The sequence below is a fragment of the Ziziphus jujuba genome, chromosome 5 (genome assembly GCF_031755915.1).
Source record: "Ziziphus jujuba cultivar Dongzao chromosome 5, ASM3175591v1".
Taxonomy (NCBI): Eukaryota; Viridiplantae; Streptophyta; class Magnoliopsida; order Rosales; family Rhamnaceae; genus Ziziphus; species Ziziphus jujuba.
Genome location: NC_083383.1, coordinates 29322162 through 29346247, shown reverse-complemented (window position 1 = coordinate 29346247; position 24086 = coordinate 29322162). Strand labels below are relative to the sequence as shown.

Here is a 24086-nt window from a genome sequence, read left to right as displayed (position 1 = left end):
TTTTCTGCACTACAGTATCTACATTTGAACCCAAATTCTTTTTCCTGTTATAACAATAACTTTGTCATATATGGATTTTTCCCACAAATGTAATTTGTGCATATAGGTCAAATGGAAGAACCTAACCTATATTTGACATGTTTTGCAGCTTGGGACACCTGGATATGTAGCTATTGGAAGAATGTGTAGCACTGCAACAAGTTTAATCCAAATGAATTAAATTAAATAAGAAAAGGGCTTACGATAATTGACTTTAAATAATAATAATGTTATCATTGTTAACCCTTTAAATTATCAGTCACAATAAATATAGATGTATACTTTTCAAAGAGGGTCATGATTGTGGAGAATTTTGAGGGAACTTTTGCTCATATAGATTAATCTATTAGCGTCATCCCCAAGGATTGACCAAAAGAAATTGACAAGCATTCTTAAATTGACATTAAATAGTATAAAGTTATTTATATATTATTAAAAACAATTAAGTAGGATTAAGCTTTTTAATTTGATGCTTCCCAAGAGTCATTTAGATAGTATTATTGAAGATGTTGGACCACAGGACAAACATTTTGGTCTGAAAATAAACATGTTTTGCCACAACTGATCATAGTCACTTTGCCATATTAGAAGGGGGAAAATTTTGCACCATGTCACTCTCATTCCCTTTTGTTTAGTCTTCAAGTTTACTTGGATATTGAACTTAATTAGATTCAACTTTTAAGATGACTTTGAGACATCCATTTTTTTTTTTAAATTTTATATTCATTAATTAATTATAGTTCTTATATAAAAATACAGAGTCTATATTGCTCTGTTACATATGCTACAAGCACAAAGCAGGTTACCTTTTAGTGTGGTACAAAGAGATATCTAATAGCTGAAAACGACATGTCTCTTTCCGGCTAGCTAGTTGAAATATTTTCAATATTTTCTTTATTTTACATTGAAAACGTCCTTGTTATTTATCATAAACTGTTCCAATTTCAACTTGGTTTGCTTAATTATATACCGCGACATTTAACAGTCATCTTTGATGGCCAACATGATGTACACCCTTCACTAAACGCCAAAATTTTGGTTAAAAAAATGTTTTGAGATTATTAATTTATATATTTCAGTTAGCATCCCAAGTGCCACTAAGATTAATTATTTCAATTAATTAATTAATCCACGACTCAAAGTTTTGACGATTATTGAGATTGATTCTCCTTGAGCTTTTCGTTCTATATGAGCTAATAGCTGGCTAGTAGAGTGCCGGTAAAGTTGTCATCATTATTATTTATTTTTAATTTTTAATTTTGTACGGAGTAATTAGTTTAGTAATTAATTAGAAAAATTCAGACGTGCTTAAACTAGTTTCGATTGGATAGATTCTATAGGAGAAAAGAAACCAAGAAGAAAACAATAGAATTGAGACTAAACTTGCAAACTACGCATTTATCAACAATATAATCTTGTTGGGAACAATATAAGGTGACAATCATGCCGATTTGTTAAACACCAAAAAAATAACTCTTCAATTAATAATTTAAATCTAAAAATCTGGTATATTTTCAAATTTTTTTGGGTGCAAAAATAAACATAGAAATGATGGGGCATTTATGTTTGAATTTATATGGCTTCCATTCCGAAAGACCGTCAAATTAATTAATGGCATTCATGCAAATAGGCAAACATATATGTTTTCATTCAAACGGTTTGACAATTATATATGCTTTTTCGATCGACTGAAAGCTAAAAACGAATTGCAGTAACTTTTATTGTATGCAAATTAATGCCCATTTTCTAGCCGCCCAAGACCATAAAAAGGTCAAGCTCACTGTTATCTGTGCCAGTTGCCACTGTCCCATCACCAACTTTTTTCAAATTGATTTTTTTTTCCCCCATTTGTTTACAATAAATCATATTTAACTGATAAATGACCTTTAGGAAGTTAATTATGGTAAATATTTGGGATTGTATGGCACATTGAGTAAGGTAAAGAATTAATGCTTCAATATTGGGGTGCTTAATTAGTAGGCTATATTAATGAACCTTATGCCATTTTCATATGCATATATAATGTGTATATAAATATATATATATATATATATATACACCCTCTGTTTGGAATTTTTCCATAGATGAGATAGGATCATAGGAGAGTTTCTATCAATCAAAACAGAGTCCTTGTCCTTTTAGATACAAGAGAGTCCAAGAGCCCACCTGATTTATTCTGGCTTATCCAGATTCGGATATTATTTGTGACATTCCAGAAAAGTACTAAACAAGTTAAATTTAAATATTACACTTTTTATCAGATTGTAATCTGTGAGTGATATGTGAGTGATATGAGTGATATAAGACTTTACACTAGTATTCTTTCCAAAGTTGATTATAATCAAATTGGGTTAAAACACAATTCATGTTCGGAACAGAACAATCGGCCCGAGCAGGAAAATTTCAGTTAAAAAAATTTGAAAAAAATAAAAATAAAAATTGTTTTGGCCCATCAGCAGCTTTATATACATATAGTCAGTAAGATCCAGACTAGTCATTGGTGTGATGAGGTAATTGAGGCACAGAAGAAGTGCAGAGAGAGATGGTAACATTAATGTTTTTGCTTCCAAAATATGCTGATGAGCTCAAAGCTAGGGGGAGAGAAGCTTATCCTAAATTCATGACTGATAATGCTACTGAAATTAATGAAAAAGTTTATTTTGCGACTAGTGCATATGCATGTGTGATGGCAACAAGAGCTTTTTCTACTTTCACTGTAACTCCTTGTCTAAATAGAATGTCTATTCCTATTTATAGATCGTGACCACTCAACTTTGTGGGTCCTCTTTTATTTTAATATTGGAGCACAAATTCTTTTCTGTTTTATTTTTTTGGTGAATAAGTGGAGCACAATTTCTTGCTACACTCCAACTCTATGTTGATGGATTTTGAGGAGAGCCAAAAAAAAAAAAAAAAAAAAAAAAAAAAAGAAGTTTATCATAAAAAAAAATTCTCTGAAATCTTTTACTAATTAAGAAATTTTGGGTCATTTAGATTATGCTTCATCATTATATATCTCTACCGCGATGGACTAACAACTTTGAAAAAAATCTGTTTTTTTTTGTAACTCTTTATAGTTTGGCTGGTTTTTTTTTTTTTCCCTCAAATATAAGATTCCAATGAAACTTAATAAACAAAATAAAATAATCTTTTTTTGTTTTTTTAATTTTTTGGTTGATAAACGTACTCCTTCGGTTTTGACCATTTAAACAACTTCTCTCTGTAGTGTCTCAAAGCCTCTCGAGTATGAGCGTGAATGAGTATAAATGGTAAATGATTATCAATGAGATTTAGAAATCAAATAATAATTTACATGGTTATTAATCAAAAATTTATTTTTTAAATTTTAAAATAAAAATTAATAAAAATAAAATTGAAATTGAAATTTATCATGTAAAATTGTGATTATCACTAATAATGACAAATAGCAAAACTCAAAAATAAAATCCAAATAATTGCTAAAATTTAAAAGCTTTAATTACTCATTCCATCAACATTCCTTTTTTATATTATGTTTTTTTTCCCCTCCTTAGTAAATACATCACCTTTAATGTAAAAAGTTTTCAATCTAAATGAATAAAAGATTATCTTTTTAGAGATAATCTACTTGCAGAATCATTATTTCTTAAATAATTTTTTTATTAGATTACAATAATTTGAAATTTATAATTTAGATTCATTTTATAATATTTCCTCTTCAATTTAAAGTTGTCTCCGATCCAAACAATTGAACGGTTGAACCGAGACCTCCCACATGAGAGATAGTAAATTTTATACCATCTTGTTGTCCCTTAAAGGACAATACTCTTTTTTTTAGGCCCTTTTTATTTTGGCTGCTGCAGTAGAAAGAAAGATATTTTCTTTCTTTTTCTTTTTCTTTTTCTTTTTTTTTTTTTTTTTCTTGCGGGGGTGGAGGGGTAGGGGATCGTTACATTAATATTCCAAATCAATTGAAAATTGAATGCATTGAAATGTTTGGTACGATTTAATTATATATATGTACATAATGCCGTGGCCGTCCTATGTTCATGTATTTGTTTGTGTCATATTCATAATGAAATCTTAAATGCCCTCTTTTTACTTGTAATTTGTGGTTGGTCTTTGAGATTAGGTGCTTTGTTGAGATTTTTCTTCACTCTTATTAAGACATGCTTTTTAGTGATCAATTTAGGAGACTTTAATTGGTGCGCTACAATTACTTTTATACCTTGGCTTATTTGTGATATTCATTTGGACGAGATTTTTAAATGTTGAAAAACTCTTACACCTACTCAAAAGCTACACCTTATGAATAAAATATGATTGCTAAGATGTTTGTGATAAATTCTCTCTCTCTCTCTCTCTCTCTCTCTCTCTCTCTCTCTCTCTTTTTATAAATAATAATAAATAAAAAAAGTTTAAGGGAAGGTCAAAGGTTTTCTTATTCCAGATAATGTTCTAGTAATTTAACTTTGTAATGCTAAAGAAATCTTCTACTTTAAATTTGATTTATATATATGTGGACATGGATTGGCTTCTATTTAAATTACTTCCTACTTGTTACATGAAATCCACCACCAGATAAGGAGGCTTTGGGTAGTCTTCCTCGGATTGGGATCCATTTACTGGGGCACTTTTCTATTGATCAAGAAAGAGACAAATTAATTCAGATTTCTATTTTTATTTTTGTTTAATTTTGGAACAATTAGAACAACTACACTATAATTTTATACCACAGTATCTCAAATTGGTATAAATATTTGTTTTTCCTATCACATAGTATTCACTTTTTTTTCTTTTCTTTTTTTTGGGTAAATTGACATCGGAATTACTTTCAACTTAATTATAAATATTTGTACACTATGTAGAGACAAAACAACCATGCTAACAAATGGGTTAATAGCATATTTGGATTTTGATTTCAAGTACGACCATTATTTAGATAGGAAACTTGGACATATCTGTGGAATTATATGAAATGGATATATATAGATTGTCCGTTTGACATAAAAGGTAAAATTACTCTAACTTCTACCTTTCCAATTTTTATTTTTGTCCAATAAAAAATGTAGAGACTGGAATATAGATGTGCTAGGTGTATAATCAATTTCCCCAAACTCCCCAATATTACTTCTTCTTCCCCTTTGTTTTTTTTTTTTTTTTCTCTCTAATATATGATAGTTTAAAGGCGTCATTGTTTAAACAGTAACAAAAACATTTCTTCCAGGAAAAAAAAAAAAAAACAAAAACAAAAACAAAAACATTTCAAGACATATAGAGTCAATTTCTGTACTTATCCATGTGTTTTATTCAAAAAATAGAAATATATAATATCATTCATTGCTAAGAAATAATATGTTGCATTCATCTTTATGATAAAATGCTCTAACGGTTATATTGGAAGTCAACCCGGCCATTAGAGATGAGAAAATAAAAATAATGGATCAATTAATACAAGGCCGGTTGTTAATTTAATATAAGAAAGTGCTGATTAAATATTAATTAAAAATCAGATTCCTGTTGGTAATAGGGTCCTGTAGAAGGGTTAAGGTGATGCTGGCAGCCTGGCATGATGTATTTGGGGGGTCAACCTGTTTGGAAGGCCTACCGCTTCTCTTGTCCCCCTCATTCTAAATCTTACACTAAAAATTCCCACCATTCCCTCATAAAAATCCAAAACTACTTAGCAAGAGCCAACTGCCCTTATTCTTCTGCAAAAACCAATACTCAAAAAATAATAAATAAATAAATAAAACCCAAATAAAATAAAGAGACATTAATGCCTATATATACTTAGCATCTCTCTCTTATGCTCTGATCATGTATTGACACTAATAGCTATTGTTGGCGTCTACTCATTTCCATATCTATTTTATTCATCAAAGTCAGAGAATTTGTCATTATTTTATGCCTTAAAAATTAAAAAATCCAATAAAGAAACAGCAAAACTTCCCCATTTATATTGAACACAATAGTAAAACTAACATCGGTCTGTTTTCTTTATTTACCACGCGGAATCTCTATCTCCCTATGAACACAAAGATACACAAAGATAAGTACAAAACTAGCCTCTTCATTTATTTTCTCCAACTCTCTCTCTCTCTCTCTCTTATAATATAAAACATAAATCATTAATAAACATTTGAAATGAACCCACTAAAACTGGGCATGCCTTGAAAATTCTCCACATTCACACATGTACACCCTTTTGAAATCTGACCCACAATAATAATATAATAATATTCAAGAATATATATGAACATCTTTTGGTAACGCCCAACTATTTTTTTTTTTTTTTTTTTTTTGGGGGGGGGGAGTATAAAGTATAAAGTAAAGAGTAAAAGAACCTGAAAATATATTATCTCCTTTTTGGAAAATTTTTTTTTCCTTTTTACCGTCAAATTGTTGAGACAGTTTTGGCAAATGCAAAATATTTTCCTTTTTCAATTTTTTTTTTTTTTTTTTACGTTAAACTCTGAAAAAGAAGCTTCGTTATCTTGTCTCACTCAACCATGTCCATTGATGACTGTTTGTTGGTTACTATCTCATAACCGCCTCTTTCTGCATCATCTTCAGTACTGTCTCCATCGTCATCCTCGCCATCGTCATCACCATTATCATCATCATCGTCTTCTTCCTCTTCATGATTTGGATCTGCATTTCCTCTCACCCCAATATCTTCCATTACTGAATCCAACTGGTTCTTATCCTCTTGAAGCGGCCATTGTCTCTCTGGTTGAACCATCAATGGCTCCATTCCTATATTCGCCGCCTCCACCGGCTTCTCCACCTTACCATTACCATTCTGATCCGCAACAACAATATTATTGCATGAAATATTACTATTACTATTGATATTGATATTGTCCGCTTTGTTTTTCTCTCTGTATAAGGCATCGAGCAGGTGAAAATATGGACAAGTCTTCGAATCTTCACTTCTTTTCTTGTTGTTGTCCTTCACTTTCTTGAAGTACTTGTTGATGTTCTCCCACTTCTCTTTGCATCTCTTCGCGCTCCGATTGTATCCCATCCTTCTCATCCCCGCCGAGATCTCCTCCCATAGAGGCCCTTTCGGTCCGTTATCTTGGTACTTCAAATCCAGATTTGTCCGCAGTTGTATCAAAGCTTGAACTTCTGCTTTCGGCCACCTCGAAGTAGAGATCGATAAAGCCGCCGCATTGTTATTAGTTTCGTTGTAATCCAATTTCGAAATTTCCAAATTAGCTGAGACGGCCGACGCTGGTTGTGGTTTTGGCAGTGCTGATGGTGGCGCTTGTGGTGCTGGTGGCTGAGGAGGAGGAAGCGACATGATATTGAAACGGACTTCTCCGTTCGTGTTGTGTTGTCCTCCGCCACCTCCGGCTCCGCCACCGGAAACCTTCTGCAAGAATGCTATCACGGCGGCGTCTTTCGCTGCCGCCGTGGATCTTTCCTGGACTAGAATTTCATGCTCCCTATTGATCCTCGCCGTCTCTTGCAACCTCCAAGCTTCTTCTCGAACCATCCTATCGTGCTCGCACTTCTCAACGGTTTCCAAGAACTTCATCTGGAGCTCCTCTTGTTTCCGCAAGACCTCCTTGGTCAGCCTCCTGAAGAACTCTTTCCATTTTCTCTTCCTCTTGTGGCGGCGTTGGAATTCTTCGTCGGAGGCGGTGGAGGAAGAAGTGGAGCTCGAGAAAAGGTTAGAGGAAGCAAGCGGAACGGTGGTGAGAGAAGGGTTTGGGGATTTTGTATGCAATGGCAAAGAACTTGTAGGGTTTGTTGGTGTGGGTGGCAATGGAGGAATATTGATTGTAGGGTTTGTGATGTTTTGTGGTGGTGATGGAGCAAAGATGTGAGAGATTGTTGGAGCTTGGTTGGTCGTCCATGGAGTGGTTGATGTGGATATTACTTGAGGAGGTGGAGGATGATAAGGAGGCTTGTTTGATAATGGTGGATTATTAGAATGGTGGTGGGTTCCGAAAGCTTCTAATTGATCAAAAAAACGATAAGTTTTTCCTTCAGATTTGCCTGTTCGTCCATCTTTGGTTCTCTTGTGGTACTTGTAAACGTTCTCGAATTTCTCTTTGCATTTTTTGGCACTGCGATTGTAACCAAGTGCTGCCATCTTCCTGGAATATTATATGTGGTATATAATATGGAAAAACAAAACATTAAAAAATCAACAATTTTTTTTTTCTATTCAACCCATAAAATTACAAATTAATTAAATGCAATAAAGATGGACAAATAAACACTATTTACATGCAGACAAGATAATGGGAAGTAAAGAAAGAAAGAGAGAAAATAGCCATAGAAAGATACATGGAAGAGAATTTTAGAAATAATGATTGCCTATATTCCTTTTTCCATGTAAATGGTATATATGATTATCTTTTTGAAACCCATGATGGAAAAACCATGGTATAAATTTGTTTTGAATTGAAATAAAATCTAACTTATGGTTTGGGAAACTTAAGCATATGCAAGAGAAAAAAAAAAAAAAAAAAAAAAAAGGTAGTCCATCGAAGAAATCATGACAAATAACTCCCACATAGCAAACTGAAACTGGAATTTGTTCAAGTTTATAATTGGCTCTCCATCCCAAATCCGAAAACCAAAAATAAAATAAAATAAAACTTCGATTCTTCTAGTCCCAAAACTGCAAACACTCAAACAGGAAAAGAAAAAACTAATTACCAAATTTTTTGACCCACTGAATTATTGAGAGAAAAAAAAAAAAAAAAAGAAGGAAAAGAAATTAGACAAGTAGGAAAATCCTAGGTACAGATCCCTAGTAAACATATAAAAACATTAAAAAAATTTTTACAAATATGTAATTAGTTTTTGTTATATAGCCCCCTTTTTTTACATACCTTGAAACATCTTCCCACAATGGACCTTTGAGAGTAGAGTCGCGAAAAGTAGCATCCATATCGGAACGTATCTTCAATAGTGCTAAAGTTTCTTGTCGAGGCCATCGGTTTCCGGCGTAATTCCGGTCGCCTTCCTCGGTTCTACCCTTATCGTCTTCACCTGAATTCGACACACCGCCGTCGCCGCCTAATTCTCCTCCGCCACCCCCTTCCTGAATTTCTCCGGCAGCCACCACTGCAACCTCTGCAGCTTCCACTACAACAACATCATCAGCTCTGCAGCTCTCTGCAGCCAAGCTTGCATCTCCCATGGTATACCTCTCTCTCTCTCTCTCTCTCTCTCTCTCTCTCTCTCTCTCTCTCTTGCTCTCTATGCGTTTATGTGCTTTAGCAAATTACAGCTGAAAAAAGAGAAAAATGTGAACTAGTGGGTGAATTCTCCTGGGTTTTATTAAGGTGGAATATTGTGGTGATTTTCATAATTATGTTAATTTGGTGGGGTTTTGTCTGTCAATCTCAAAAACATTAATCTTTTTTTTTTTAATTAAAAATTAAAATAATAAATTCATTAATTAATTAAAAGAGATCTTTAATTTGAGGGCATACTTTAGCTGCAGAGAATCTTCACTTACTCCTTGTTAAATGTTTTTTATTTTATTTTTATTTTATATACATATATATATATATATGAATTACTCCTTGTTCAATGTTTGTTGGTTAAAAATGTTGACAATTAAAATTGAACTCTCTCACATGTATGTATGTATGTATTTATATATGTATGTATGCATGTGAGAGAATTGTAAATACATGTATAATATAAATGTGTATATATATATATATATATATATTGTATTGTATAAAAGTGGGGATTTTATCAAATATCAATGGCAACAGCTACGGAAAACGACGATATATATGGGGGATGATAAAGTTGGCCCATTTGTAGGTCAGCTTTGCTATTGGGGGCAATTTGGATTTCAGCGATCATTGGCAACACATGGATTTGAAATTACTAAAATGCCTCTTTGTATATCATTTATCTCATTGACCTAGAATGAAGAACTATTATGCATATATTTTTTGCACCTCAATAATTATTTATCTCAAAAAATAATCATACACAAACGTGTAATATGTATATGTGTATTCCATCATTTTCAACCTTATAAAGGAAAGTTTAGCGGTAATGTAGCCACGTGGTGGAAAGGGGCATATCGTGCTGGAGATAAATAATTAAAGACCTTATAAGTCACCAAAAATGTATAAAAAAAGAAAAAGAAAAAAAAAAGAGAGATTATACTAAGATGATTAAATTTAAATAATGATATGTATGGTTGAATTTATACTAAGGTATATATACATATATGTATATGTGTAGGTCATATTATTAATTAGAGAAAGCCATTTATGAACGGAAGTAAAGAGTGACCAATTCAGTTAGGTTGCAACCTACCATAATAAATGGGATTGGAATTTTTTTTGGAGGGTTAAGCTGTCTTATAAAATCCGTTTTGATATGTAATATTTTTTTTTTTTTTTTTTTTTTTTGGGGACCATATAGTTTTGGCCACGGTAGCTACCTTTATGAGTTGTTAAATGTTACGGTACTCTCTGTCAAGAACATGGCGTAGCTTTTTGGCCATGGAATTTTATGAGCAAGGTGATATATATAAATATTCAATTTTTTTATACTTAGTTTTCATATTTAAGAGAGGTTGATTTATACACTTAGTGTCTTGAAATGACTTGCCCTTTGAGATAGGGATGTTTGAAGTTTATTGTTTTTTTAATTTCCTTTTCATACCGGTATGAAACGTTAAATTTCACTTTGAATTCAAGTTTTCAAATTTATATTTATTTATTTATTTATTTACATATAAAGAAAAATAAAATTCGAATTGTAAATTAATACCGTTTCATGGGTTTACTTGAATTCAAAGAAAGTGGGAATATTTTTGTTGAAAATTTGGATTTTGGACTAGAAATTTCAAATAACTTGAATGTCCCCACAACATGTTTAGTGTGGTGGACTTTATTATCAAATTTTTTATATATTTTGTATGGTGGAAAAAGTTTCGTAACTTCAAATATCTCAAATGTTGCCCACCATGTTTATGCATAGTACATATATTGTGGTAGAGAAAGGTAACCTTTTAACCAAAAAAATCAATAAGTCATAGAAATAAGATTATTGATCTTTCTTCGTTAATTAATATAATCACAAAAAAAGGAAGGAATAAAAAAATGTTAATTGATTACACTAAGAAAAATCAATAATTACTTGTTTGAAATTACATACTCTCTCGTAGTTTTTTTTTTTTTTTTTTTGGAGCTCGTTTATAGTTAATATTAATCAAGATTAGTTAAATAAAATTGACTCATTTATATATCTTACATCCATATTCTTGAGATCGAAATTTCTCACTTTTCTTTTCCTTAGATTAGATATTAATTTTAATAATAAAAAAATATTAATTGACCAATTTTAAAAATTGACATGAATAATACTACCAATAGGTGAACTAATGATGTATTCTTATACTAGAAAGGAATCAATTTGATGAATTTTATAACCAATATAATTTTAGTATAATTATACCAAACTTGAAAGGATATTATCTTTTTATATAATTATATATATGAATCTGATTAACTATATTATTATTTGGACACTACATTTTGCTAGCCATCAACTCAAAAAACTCAATTATTGGTCAAGGAAAACAACTTATATGGGCAACATATAATGCAAGGAAGTGGGACCAAAGTCACCGAACCAATCAATTAGATTATTAAATGTTTTACTCTTTTCTTTAAAAAACTTAATTTAATTTTTCTTTTTTTTTTTTTGGGCCTCTTTTTATAGCTGGAGATTAGCCTGTATAGCAATAAAGTATTCAATCCGTAGCTCCAAATTCAATTACAATAACATGGGTATCGCGTGGAAAGAAGTTTTAATCAAGCAAAAGATCCAAATAATTAAAATAATAGCATTGATCATTGAAGGGTAAAATGGTAAATTCATGAAGAGAGTGAAGGCAGAAAAGATACGTATGCTATGGGGAAAAAACAATTAGGGTAGTGCTTTTTTGTATTATTGGTATATGTAAAAAACTAAAAGGAGGAAATAAAAAAAAATAAAAATAAAAAAAGTGTTAAAGAGAGTGCGTAATTGATGATGGAAAAATGTCTCTGTTCACAATATTTTTATGTATGTATTTTGCTTGACTTGCAAACAAGACAATATATTTACTGGTTTGTTTTATGTCTGTGCTTTGCTGGCAAACAGCTCCTCTCTTTCTGTAGCTAAGCTCAACTTGCTGGACTACCCTTTTTATCTCACCATTATATATAGTTTAAGCATATAAATTATATATATATATACTTAATTTTTTGGACCTGATTATATTATACTTACATGGTTTTGTATCACAGTTATTGATTATTTAATTATGTTAAATGTATATTTTAAAATTAAATCTAAATGATTAATCAGACAAATATTTAATTCAATATTACTAGATTAATTGTGTATATATAGACTTCTATAAAATAATTCAACCCTATAAGTAAATTATTAACTCCCTCTCTTTCTCATGCAAGTTTATTAAGCTAGCACCTGCATTGGTTTAACAATGTTTAAGTTGTTTTGAAGAATTCAAAGAAAAAGGAAGAAAAGAATCAAACAAATAAAAAAGAAATCAAGATTTCATGTGTAGCTAGTTAATAAATGTACAAGTACATGTTAAGCAAAGTATCCTTGTTAACATAAAAGATCCCCATGTTAAAGATAGATAAACAAATTAGATAAATATATATATATATATATATATATGTACTCCGAGATATAATGGTTGTTTTGTTTTTTTTATTATAAATTAATATAAAACTTTTTATTTCGATTATAAAAGCAAAATTAAACTTGTCAGTTATTGAATAATTTTTTCGAACATGGCCAAATAGGGGAAAAAACAATAACCACATTCCCATGTTATCATAAATTATTAAGCACATAAAACACTCATATTCAGTTTACTTTGAAGTTTAAATAAATTTTTTTTTTTTTTTAATTTGCGGGGATTAAAACTCAGACTCTCTAAAATAGTGGAGTTTGTCACTTCAATCTCAGAATTAGATGAAAAGTAATAATAAAAAATAAAAATTACATCTTATTGTATATGTGCATTTATGAATATATTTAAATATTTATGCGTATAGAGTTAGAAAGCAGATAAAGAAAATGGTGGGTATAGATACACATATAATGTTTAATTACACAATAAATATATCTATATAATATTAAGTTTGAAAGAGAGAGACATGTGGTGAGAGGGATGCTTAATTAGCATCCATTGAGATGTGCCCTACTTTGTGGGACAAAGGGGCAAAGAAAGGAAGCAACAAAAGAAAAGGGAAGGGAAGGGGGGCTTACAAAGTTAATTAAGAAAGAAAGTGCAACAAAAAAAAAGGGCATATATTGAGCTGTAAAATCTAAGAATAGCCATTAAAATGGCAACAAAACTTGATGGTTCTTTTGGATATGAGACACAGATTAGGGCATTCACGTTTTTACTTCCATTTCATCATCATCATCTTCTTTCTTTTCTATTGATAATTTTATCAACCATGCTTACGTGGCACTTCTTTGGCTGTCCAGATCGATATTTTCAGTAACACTGCTGGCCCCACTTTTAATGTGGAGACGAAAGGCTCTGCTTGTAACATGGACACCATGTGATTGTGCACTTGAGGAATCATATGTCATCCATGTGGGGCTTTTTTTTTTTAACCCCTTTGATAGGTTTTTATCTGGCATTAGCCAACCAACCCCACCTTGGATTCTCCTTAACTTTATTCATAATTTATTTTAAAAATAAAATTAGGTGTTTGTTCTTCTTCTCGTACGTTTTTTTTTTTTTTCAATTTTTTTGATAATTAATGGAAAATACATATAATTTTTTTTCTTTTATTATAAAATGAAAAATTTTGAATTCACATCATTATTAAAGAAAATAATAATTTTATCTTTGAAATGACTGCTAGAAATTCTTTTAAAAGGTTATAAATTAAGAAAACATGACCAGGTATACATACAATTGAAGGTAAAAGAATTAAAAAATATATATGGTCTCTACTGATATATATATATATATATATATATATATATATATATTTTTTTTGTTTGAGAAGGACTAATCAAGCCGGTGCGTATATAGTTGATTGTGACGCATTAACAAGCAATAGAATTGTCTTAATTATGATTTGATAAATTTATATTTTTTTCCTTTAGCATTAAAAATTCAATTAATTGTTTAACCAACCATGTGAAACAATTTAATTTTAAGATAATATGTATATATATATATATATATATATATATATATTATAAGAGGTTTATCATAACAAATAATAAAAATGATTTGACATGCATGCTTTGAAAATAAAATTATTTATTTAGTTCACCTTTCAATTTAATTATTTAAAATCAAATTTTCAATGGATTCAACCGATTAAGTAATTTTTTTTTTTTTCTGAATACGCAAACTCATATAGCACACGATACACATCTTATGAGAGTAACATCCTAAATACATAGAGAAAGTAAATGCAATTTTTATATGTCGAACCCCACGTATCATGCGCCCAACGAACCAAACATCACGAATTCATTTACATAACCAGATACCACATAGCGTTGAGAAATACAGAAAAATAAATAAACATAGAAAGAAAACATTGCTGTTATATGGTTTAATTGATAAGTGCAATATGAAGTTAGGTTTATTTCAAAAATAACATTTATAATGTTAATTAGATTTTTTTCAATTAATAAACATTTAATCACAAAACGTGCCAATATTGACTGCAGATTTTCAAAAATAGAAGTGTGCTTAATTTCATATAATTTAATTACATAAGTTTTCATAAGTTATTGTTGAAGTATAAATTAATGATATATTCCCTAATCCATTGCTTAATATAAGCAAATAATCTTCAAAAATAAAAAAGTAAATAAACAAAATAATTCCAATATTCAGCGTTTTGCATGGGTTGCATGAAGTGGGCCTCATATGGGCCTATAGATAATGGAAAGCCCATATCAAACTATTGAACAGTATAGATATATATATACATATATATATTTCGTCCAAAATAAATTAATATCCATTTTTGACCATCTCTTCTATCCTATATATAAAACCAGTGAAGAGTGAACATGATAACCAAAAGAGTAAAACTGATGAAAAATTTTGAGATTTGATTGAATTTTAGTTATTAGTTGCTTTTCGTTTGGGTAAGTTACAAACATTTCTTCTCATTCTTTAATCTAATTTGGACACAAAATTTATTATTATTTTTCCTTGAAAATAACATAATAATAATATAATTTGGATGGTAACTTAACAAGATTTGACCTATTTACCAAGAAATAATGTTTTTAATTGTCATTTGCTAGTAAACATAACACATTATGAGAAAAAAGGATAAGTTAAGTTGAGCAATAAACTCTCTGAATTATAACTCTTAAACTTGTTCTTAAATTTTCTATTTAGTTTTGCTCGGGAGTACTTTCTTCGATTGTATAATAAAAATACCAAAACACGTTAACTGAAAAGCTTCTGATAGATCCGGATTTGTTTTCTTTAATCTTTGTTAAAATTCCCAACTTTATCTCACATATTATTTGCCATTGTAAATTGAATGCATGTACATTACTCCACAGTATATACAATTCATAAGCACAAATAGTATTTCACATTACAAAAGAAACCTCCACTATTCAAAACAAATGTTATAACATTTTATGCAAAGATCGACGCAAACAAAGTATAGAACTCTATTTGTTGTCACTTTCAAATCCTCTGTAAATGCACCCCTAGCAACCGCTACTGTTCTGTCGGCCAGTAGTGGTTCTTTGTAAGGGAAAAAAGATGAAAAAAAAGCTATTCTTTTATTTACTTTATTACTATTCTAATAAAATATGTGAACAGTAATTCACTTTTTTCTTAAAAAAAATTAAAATTAAAATAAGAAAGAAGAAAGGTAAGAGACATTGATTTGGTGAATTGTGGGTGCATAGAGGTCCATGAGTTGGATCATGTACATAAAGCCCAATACTAATAAGCCATAATGCTTAATGGATCTACAACCAAAACCAAAAATTTCTTAATTTCAATTTTCTTGCATTCCTTTCTGTTTTTTTTTTTTTTTTTTTTTTTCACTTGGTTACCATGCGAAAGTCCTAATCAATCATCTAATTTATATCATTACTATTTTTTTCAACAATAATAGGTGAAATGTTATTCGATATTTTTTATAAGTCACATAAAGATCATCTTTTATATGCATATGCAGCATTCGTTGACTAAGAAAAGGACTAGTACCCTATAAGGGAAGCCTAGAAAGATAATTAATGCATTATCCATTAAGTCTCGCTGCTTTCTATAAAGCCATGAATTAACCGATAGATTGCATTAACTTTATATCTTAAATAGTATTAGCTCAATATAGAGTTTAGCTTTCCTGATAAACTCTCCAAAGGTATAAAATTTGATCTACACTTTTCGTAGGACCGATTGAGACATATACTATTCGAAACAATCGAGTATGATATGAATTTCTAACATCAAATAGTGAATTGAGATCCTGGTTATCAGATTACCATAAATACATCATGTTAATACTTACTTGGTGATCTAGGACAAAAATGAAACTTAATTTTGTCTCATTCTCTCTCCTTTTTTTTTTTTTTTTTTAATATTAAAAGTAGAGGAATCAAATTCATATCATTATCCTAAAAAATGTTAACTTTTACTATTGGATTTTTCCCATAAAGCCGAAGACTATAAACTTATATTTTTTTTGTTTATGTAAATTACATACGATTTTGTTGAATTGAAAACTATTTTGCAAATTATAACGGAAAACATAGTAAGTAATAAGTGTTGAGGATTTATCAAATACCTTTTGTTTTAAAAAAACAAAAAAAAAAAAAGAATCTTACATACCTTTTCGTGGACAACCCAGATATGCAATGATTTCTGAAGATAATTTACAAATCCTAATTCGATCAGACCTCTACTAAAAAAAATTCCTAATTCCCCAAATTTTAGGTGTCCTAAAAAACCAAGAAAGAAACATTTCCATATGATACATAAGTGTTCAACAGGGGACCATGGAAAAACATTGCTTTCAGGTTCCAAAAAAGATGATGAGATACAGCCCAAAACCCTTTCTTGGAGTTGGACATGTCTAATTATTGTGATGATAATGGCCACAATTATATTGAATGTCAATTTTTGTTGAGAATTTTTGTTGAAGTGGTAGGGTTCCGATAACACTACAAAATGCAGTTGCCATTAACCAACAGTATTAAACACGTGCTAATTTATATGAAAAGAACATTTATCAAATACTTCCTATCAGCACATTCTTAAATTGTAACCTTTTGGATATTTTCATGGATATACATGTACAGTTTACCACCCATGCATATATATATATATATATATGTATGCATGTATATATGCATGTGTGCGTGTGTGTGTGTGTGTATGTATATATCCAGAAAACTGCGTAGAAAAGAACTAATTGAGCCCAGTACTACAATTATTGTTTTCCCGGTGATAATGCTGAATTTGAAATCACCATACTCTAGTATCAAACAAGGAAAAAAACAAAAAAAAAAAAGGTTACTTCATAATGAGATACGACCAACACTGTAAAAATGTATTTTTTGCTTCAATTTAAGCAAATAATTTCAAAGCCTGATATCTTATTATCTATAAATATTCAACGCCCTTTTTTTCTTTTTTTACTTTTTTCTTTTTCATTTAGATTTAGGTGTTTGTTCTCCATCTTTGCCAGCCTAATGTTATATAAAAAGCAAATCTAAGAGACCATAAAACTGTCATAAAGACAGCCTAATGTTACACAAAAAGCAAATCTAAGAGACCATAAAACTGTCATAAAGACAGAATGCATACGAATATATATAGAAAGTTTCCAAATTTGACATGACGTGAAAACATTATATTTCTAGCAAATCTGAATCCTTTTACACATCCTAGTAATGGTAAATTAATATGAATTACAGTTCTCCTTTAAAAAGAAATAAATAAATCCTCACATAAAAGGCGATAGATTTATCATTACAAAGAGACAAGTACACACACACACACACACACACTATACATGGGGTCAATTGCACTTTACCCCTACCTTAAAACTCAGTCAAAAAAAAAAAAAAAAGGGACAAAAAATGTAGTGTGAGAAAAAGATGTTTAAGTCCACATGATATTGATCTCTATAAACAAAGGCAGTGCATATTACGGAAATCATGCCAAAAGATGACTGAATTATAGGAAAAAGTTTATGATAAAATATAGATTTGGTTGTATACTAAAAACTTACTTACGGAAAATGAACTTTGTTGAAACTTACAAATTAATAAATATAATTTTAAATTTCAACCATTTATACATTCTAAAGGTTGAAAAAGCAATCCTAAAATTAAAGATTTGATTTGAAATTGGTTGTATAAATATATATATATATATATATATATATATAATTCTCATATAATAAGGGAATTGTGGAAACTGTGAGAGATAGTATCCATAGCCATTGGATCATTATGATTTGCATGATCTAATGGTTGTAATAACCATTACTTATAGTCCATTTCCATAGATCATTTACTATATTAAACTCGTATATATATATATATATATATATATATATATAGTTAAATTCAAATTAAGTTTTTAATATCAAAATTAATATCATAATGTTCTTTGTCAACCCTTGGACTGCATTAAGAAATGAGATTTAAAATTATATTTATTAATCACTCGGTCTCAACAAGTTTATTTTTTTCCAAAATAGGATTTTAGTATATTACTAAAGTCATATTTTTTTCTTTAACTTTAAATTTCAACCATTGATGTAATCTAATAGCCAATAAAGAAATATTTAATGTCAAAATCATAAAATTGTCCAAAATATTAGTCTAATTTTATATGTATATATATATATATATATATGAGTTAGACTTATATTAGGTTGAATTGATGGTTTTAGCATCAAGTTCTCTATTATTAGTGGTTTATCGGGAAAAAAAAAGTGTTTTATTATTAGCCCTTAAATCACATCTAGAACTAAGATTTAAAATTCAATTATTAACCAAATATACATTTTGTAACATACTAAAACTATAATTGAGCAAAGTAAACTTTATAAAAACCAAATGACTATAAATAAATTTTTAATCTTAATTTTTAAAACAATCCAAAGGAAAACTATTAGTCACTATTGTTAAAAATCATTAATAAAATTCCTGTAATAATATGTGATGGTGATGAATTCAGTTTCGTTTGAATCTTTTTACATTTTAAAAACAAAAACATATATGAAAAAGTGAACTTTTAGTATCACGTAACTAAAAAATAATGTCAGCACTTAATGCCTACTAGTGATGGGTCACCGATGGTCAAAAATAAGGTTCTCTATTTTATATGAGATTTAATGTGATAAGGATTTTAAAAAGATCTAAGGCCTCGTTGGGTGTTGCCTTTGGAACCTTAAATTGATTATGAAATAATCAAAAGCTATCTTAGGTGTTTGGTAAAATAATAAATAAAAAAATTTTAATTCTCTCCAAAAATTTACATGTCCCATAAGCTGATTTTGAAAAACAGCAATAGATAGCTTCTTAGATTATAATTTTATCTTCTTCCATCGGCCATCACTAAAATATCAATTTTCACTAGGGGTGTGCACCGATCGGGTTCGGTTGGATTTTTGCACCGGTCGAAAAGTGATCGGTCGGTCAGTTATTAACCCGAAACCTTTTTTTCAACTTCTAAAACTGCTCGGTCGGCAAAGCTTGCTAGTAAGTTGGTGGTGAGGTGACAGCTTGTATTTTTTTTTTCCCCCTTAAAAGGTGACAGCTTGTATGTGTGTGAGTATTAAGGTGTGTAAAGTCCTCATTTCATGATGAAATTAAAAAGACAGGACTGACTCTAAGCTTTTCATTGGGACTTGCATCACTATTTTTCAACTTTGTGTGTGGTATTCGGATGGTTTCTTTGGGTGTATTCTGCATGAGGACTTCAATTTTCGGCCAAACAAGAAACGAAAAGCCCCTTCTCCTTGCAGGGAAAGCTCCAACCGCTATCGCAAAGAAGGCCATTTGAGGAAGAGAGAGAAGAAAGAATTGCAGTGTACTAATGGTGATGGGAAGAGAAGGCAGCAGGCATGGCTGATTTGTCCGTGTGGATTATTATTCAGTCGGTTTCTGTCACCGTTGGTTTTTAACATCGATAACCATTACCGACTGAAGCATCTTGATCGGTGATAGTTAGCCAACCGGTCAGATAACAGTCACCGTCAATCGTCGGTTGGTGCGGTTCAATTAGTCAGTCACCGTGGTTTAACGGTTAAAATGCACACCCCTAATTTTGACCATTATTAACAAAGTTAATTTTCAATTTCTAGTTTTATGATAAATGAGATTTTTTCCGTTTAATATAGATGTGGTGAATAAATGAAACTTGCATTTTGGTACCATAAACTTTTAAGGTTTTACAACTTAAGCCCTCAACTTTTTGACTTAGTAATTCAAGCCCTTAATTTTTCAATTTTATCACAAATTGGATCTTATTTGACTTTTAATGGTAAGATTTAACTACCATTTCACATTATTAGTATTAAACAATGTCAACTTTCAAACTTTTTTAAAAAAAAAAAAAATCTAAAATGCATTATTTTAAATCTATTTATAAAATTTTGCACTTATGTACTCTTTATTCTTTTATAAAAATATTGGTAAAATCATCTAATTAGTATTAAATTGTACTATATTTTAAATTAAAAAATATTAAAAATACTTATTTTTAGAAATAGCTTTAAAATTTTATTTTTTAGTATCTTCTAATTTGAAATTTAATATAGTTTAATATTAATTATATGAAATATCTATTAAATCTTATTAATCAAAAGTAAAAGAGCCCAAATTGAAATAAATTAAAAGATCGAGGTCTCAAAAAGCCAAGTCAAAAAGTTATAAGCATAATAGATGTGATGAATAAAAAATTATTATGTTAAATAAATATTTAATTAGACAAATTTCAGAATATTATTATAATCAAAATTCAAAATTTCGGTATCAATAAAAAAATCGAGGGTTCAAAATATAGAAATATCCAAGTAAATATCAAAAATTATCAAATATTAATAAAAAAATCATAGGAAATGATGAAAATTTATTTTAAGAAATGGATTTTTTATTAAAATTTTTAAATTAACTTATTTAATTAATTAATTGTCAAAATAATTATTAATATTACAAAAATATTGAATTAATATTATATTTCTCCTAACCAATTGATTTATAATAAGAGTTAGTAGTTAAAAGTATACTATTATTAATAATTAAAAATGCAAAAAAATACATATTTAATAAAATTATTTATTAATTAAGATATATAGAACAATTATTTTAATTACATTATATTTTATAAATTCCATTTCAATATTATAAAAAACTCATAGATGGTTGAAAATTGTTTGTATCTTCCTTATTCTCATTTTAAAATGTGAAATATAAAAAATAATTATCAAACGATGTATCTTCTTGATAATTCTGCATATAATGTTAATATACCATCGATATAAATATTTGAGTTAACTTTGCGTGTATTAAATACCATCGATATTAAAATTTTGAACTTTGATTTACAGAAAATATATTTCCTATATATATTTTAATTTTTGTCTATATTCTAATTTTTATGTACTTTATAATATTTATACAAATATTAAATTTATTATTGTAAAAAATAATAATAGTAGGTCGGTAAACTTGTAACTTATAATACTAATTTTCTCTAAAAATATGATAGGTAGATTTGTCTAATGTAATTTTGAACATTATTTAGTAAAATGTGAATTTTTTTATTTTTATTTGTCTAATTATTGGAAGACAATAAAAAGATAAAATATATATATATATATATATCAATAATATTAATTTGGCAAAAAATTTTACTAAACATCAATAATATTTATAAAAATTTTTGATAAAAAACTTAATGAAAAAATCATAGATATTTTCAAAATTTCTATGAAAATTTCAGAAATTTTTATAAAAATTATTAATTTTTTAACCAAATTATAAAGAATTTGATGTGGATATTATGATGGAAATTTTCATAAAAATTATGGAGAAATACCTAAAATTTTGATGGATATAAGGGAAATTATATATGTTTCCATTTGTAAGCTAAATTTCCTCTCGATATGTTTAAAAAATAAAAATTTCGTGAAAAGTTTCAATATTTTAAACTATGATCACAATAATACTACTAAGGAGAAAATACTAATCCATGACCTCTTTAGTCATTATATATAGTTATAACAATTAAACACTATCTTTTACCAAATACTTAGATATCGATCTTAAAATCTATAATAATTTTGAAACACATGTTTATTAAACCTTTACTTAATTAATTTTTAGCATTAACTAAAACTAATAGTTTTAAAATATATAAGAATACCAAACCAAGTCTTACAATGAGATGTTAAAAAAAAAAAAAATCATATTTATATGAGCATTTGACATGATAAGGATTTCATAAAGATCCAATGAAGAGGACTTTTATGTGTCTCCTATGTAATCAACCTCATCCAAATAATTACTGAATGTGATAGCTTAACAGCTCTAATGTCGTTATTGTAACACACAACCGTTATTGGTGGATATATCATTTTCTGCTGGTATAATCTCCAATTTAGCCTTCATTGGTAGACCTGTTACACTTTATTGATATTATCCCCAATTTAGCTACCACACTTGATATACGATTTTTTTATTTAGAGCTTCTCAAGAGGTCATACATTCTAATATTGCTCACATCTTGAGAGCGTTTAACTACAGAGTTCTTTGAACCTGAAGCCAACAGCTTTGAAAAGATATCAGTGTTTTGAAAGTGACAATTATTATACTTGAATTATTCCCTGATTTACACCAAAACAATATGGGATTGGATATCAAATAGCCTGCGAATGCCTGCGCCTATCATATTAGTCATCACAATGCACACCCCTGGGGAGCATCTCTGCTGGCACACTTCTGACTGTATATAGGCTCTGATACAATTTGTAATATCTCATCTCCACTGGCTCACCTATCTCTCTGCTAATATTATCCTCAATTTAATCACCGCAATCAGTATGCATTTTTATTTTTTTCAGAGTTTCCAAGGAGGTCATCTAAAATCACCCATTTTAGGATTGTTCTCACCTAGAGTACACTTAACTTCGAAATTCTTTTGAACCCTAAAACTAACTGCTTTAGAAAAGTCTCAATGTTATAAAAATGATTATTATTACATCTGAATCATCTTCTAATCTATATCTGGACAATATGGAATTAGATATCAAATAACCTATCAGTACCCCACACTCATCTACAATAATCATCATAGTTATGCGTGCGGCACAGGGCCTTTACCTTGATGCCTATGCCATTATCAAGAGGCATCTTTTTTATTTACCAAAAACAAAAAGCCATCCAAATAATATTTAAATATTTTTTAAATAAAATCCAAATAGATAAATAATTAGAATGCACTATTAAAGAAGTTAATTAAAAATGATTTTCCTATGTGATAACTAAAGATGGTACATTATTTTCCTAAGTTGCCCATAAAGGTTTTACTATATCAAAAATATTATATATTTGATAAATAAAAAATAAAAATAAAAAAGTAAGAGTTTATTATTATTTTTTTTAACACATTCATGAAATGCTAAGATTCGTTTCACATGGGCTCTAGAAGCTGTTGTTAGCTTTTTAGGCTCAAACCTATTTTTAAAGTAAAAGGGTTTTTTGCACCAATGTTTCTTAATCTTTTTTATTTTTGTAATTTGCCCCTAACCTTTTATATTTATCATCTTTACCTCCTAATCTTTTGAAATAGTATTGCACGTTGACAAAATGTTAACACTATGTATTTCCTACTATTAAAAGGCATGTGCCCTCGTGCCTTGAAATTCAAAGGCAAATTTGGTAAAGTACCTAATTATATTTCTGATCATTAAATCCCAACTTTTTCATTACATGAAAAAAATAGTTTCATCATATATTAAGTGAAAGAAAAAAAAGTTTTAGTAATGAGAAAAAGAAGAAAGTTTTTGAAAAAA

General features: G+C 29.1%; 1 protein-coding gene across 1 annotated transcript; it reads right to left on the bottom strand.

Annotated features, from left to right (window-relative positions):
- Positions 1-5950: 5950 nt before the first annotated feature.
- On the bottom strand, positions 5951-9291 carry LOC107421675 (trihelix transcription factor DF1). Its single transcript, XM_016030958.4, has 2 exons — positions 8874-9291; positions 5951-8129 (listed from the first exon to the last, which is right to left on the bottom strand). The coding sequence occupies exons 1-2, from the start codon at positions 9182-9184 to the stop codon at positions 6521-6523; spliced, it is 1920 nt and encodes a 639-aa protein (XP_015886444.3). The 5' UTR covers positions 9185-9291; the 3' UTR covers positions 5951-6520.
- Positions 9292-24086: the final 14795 nt, after the last annotated feature.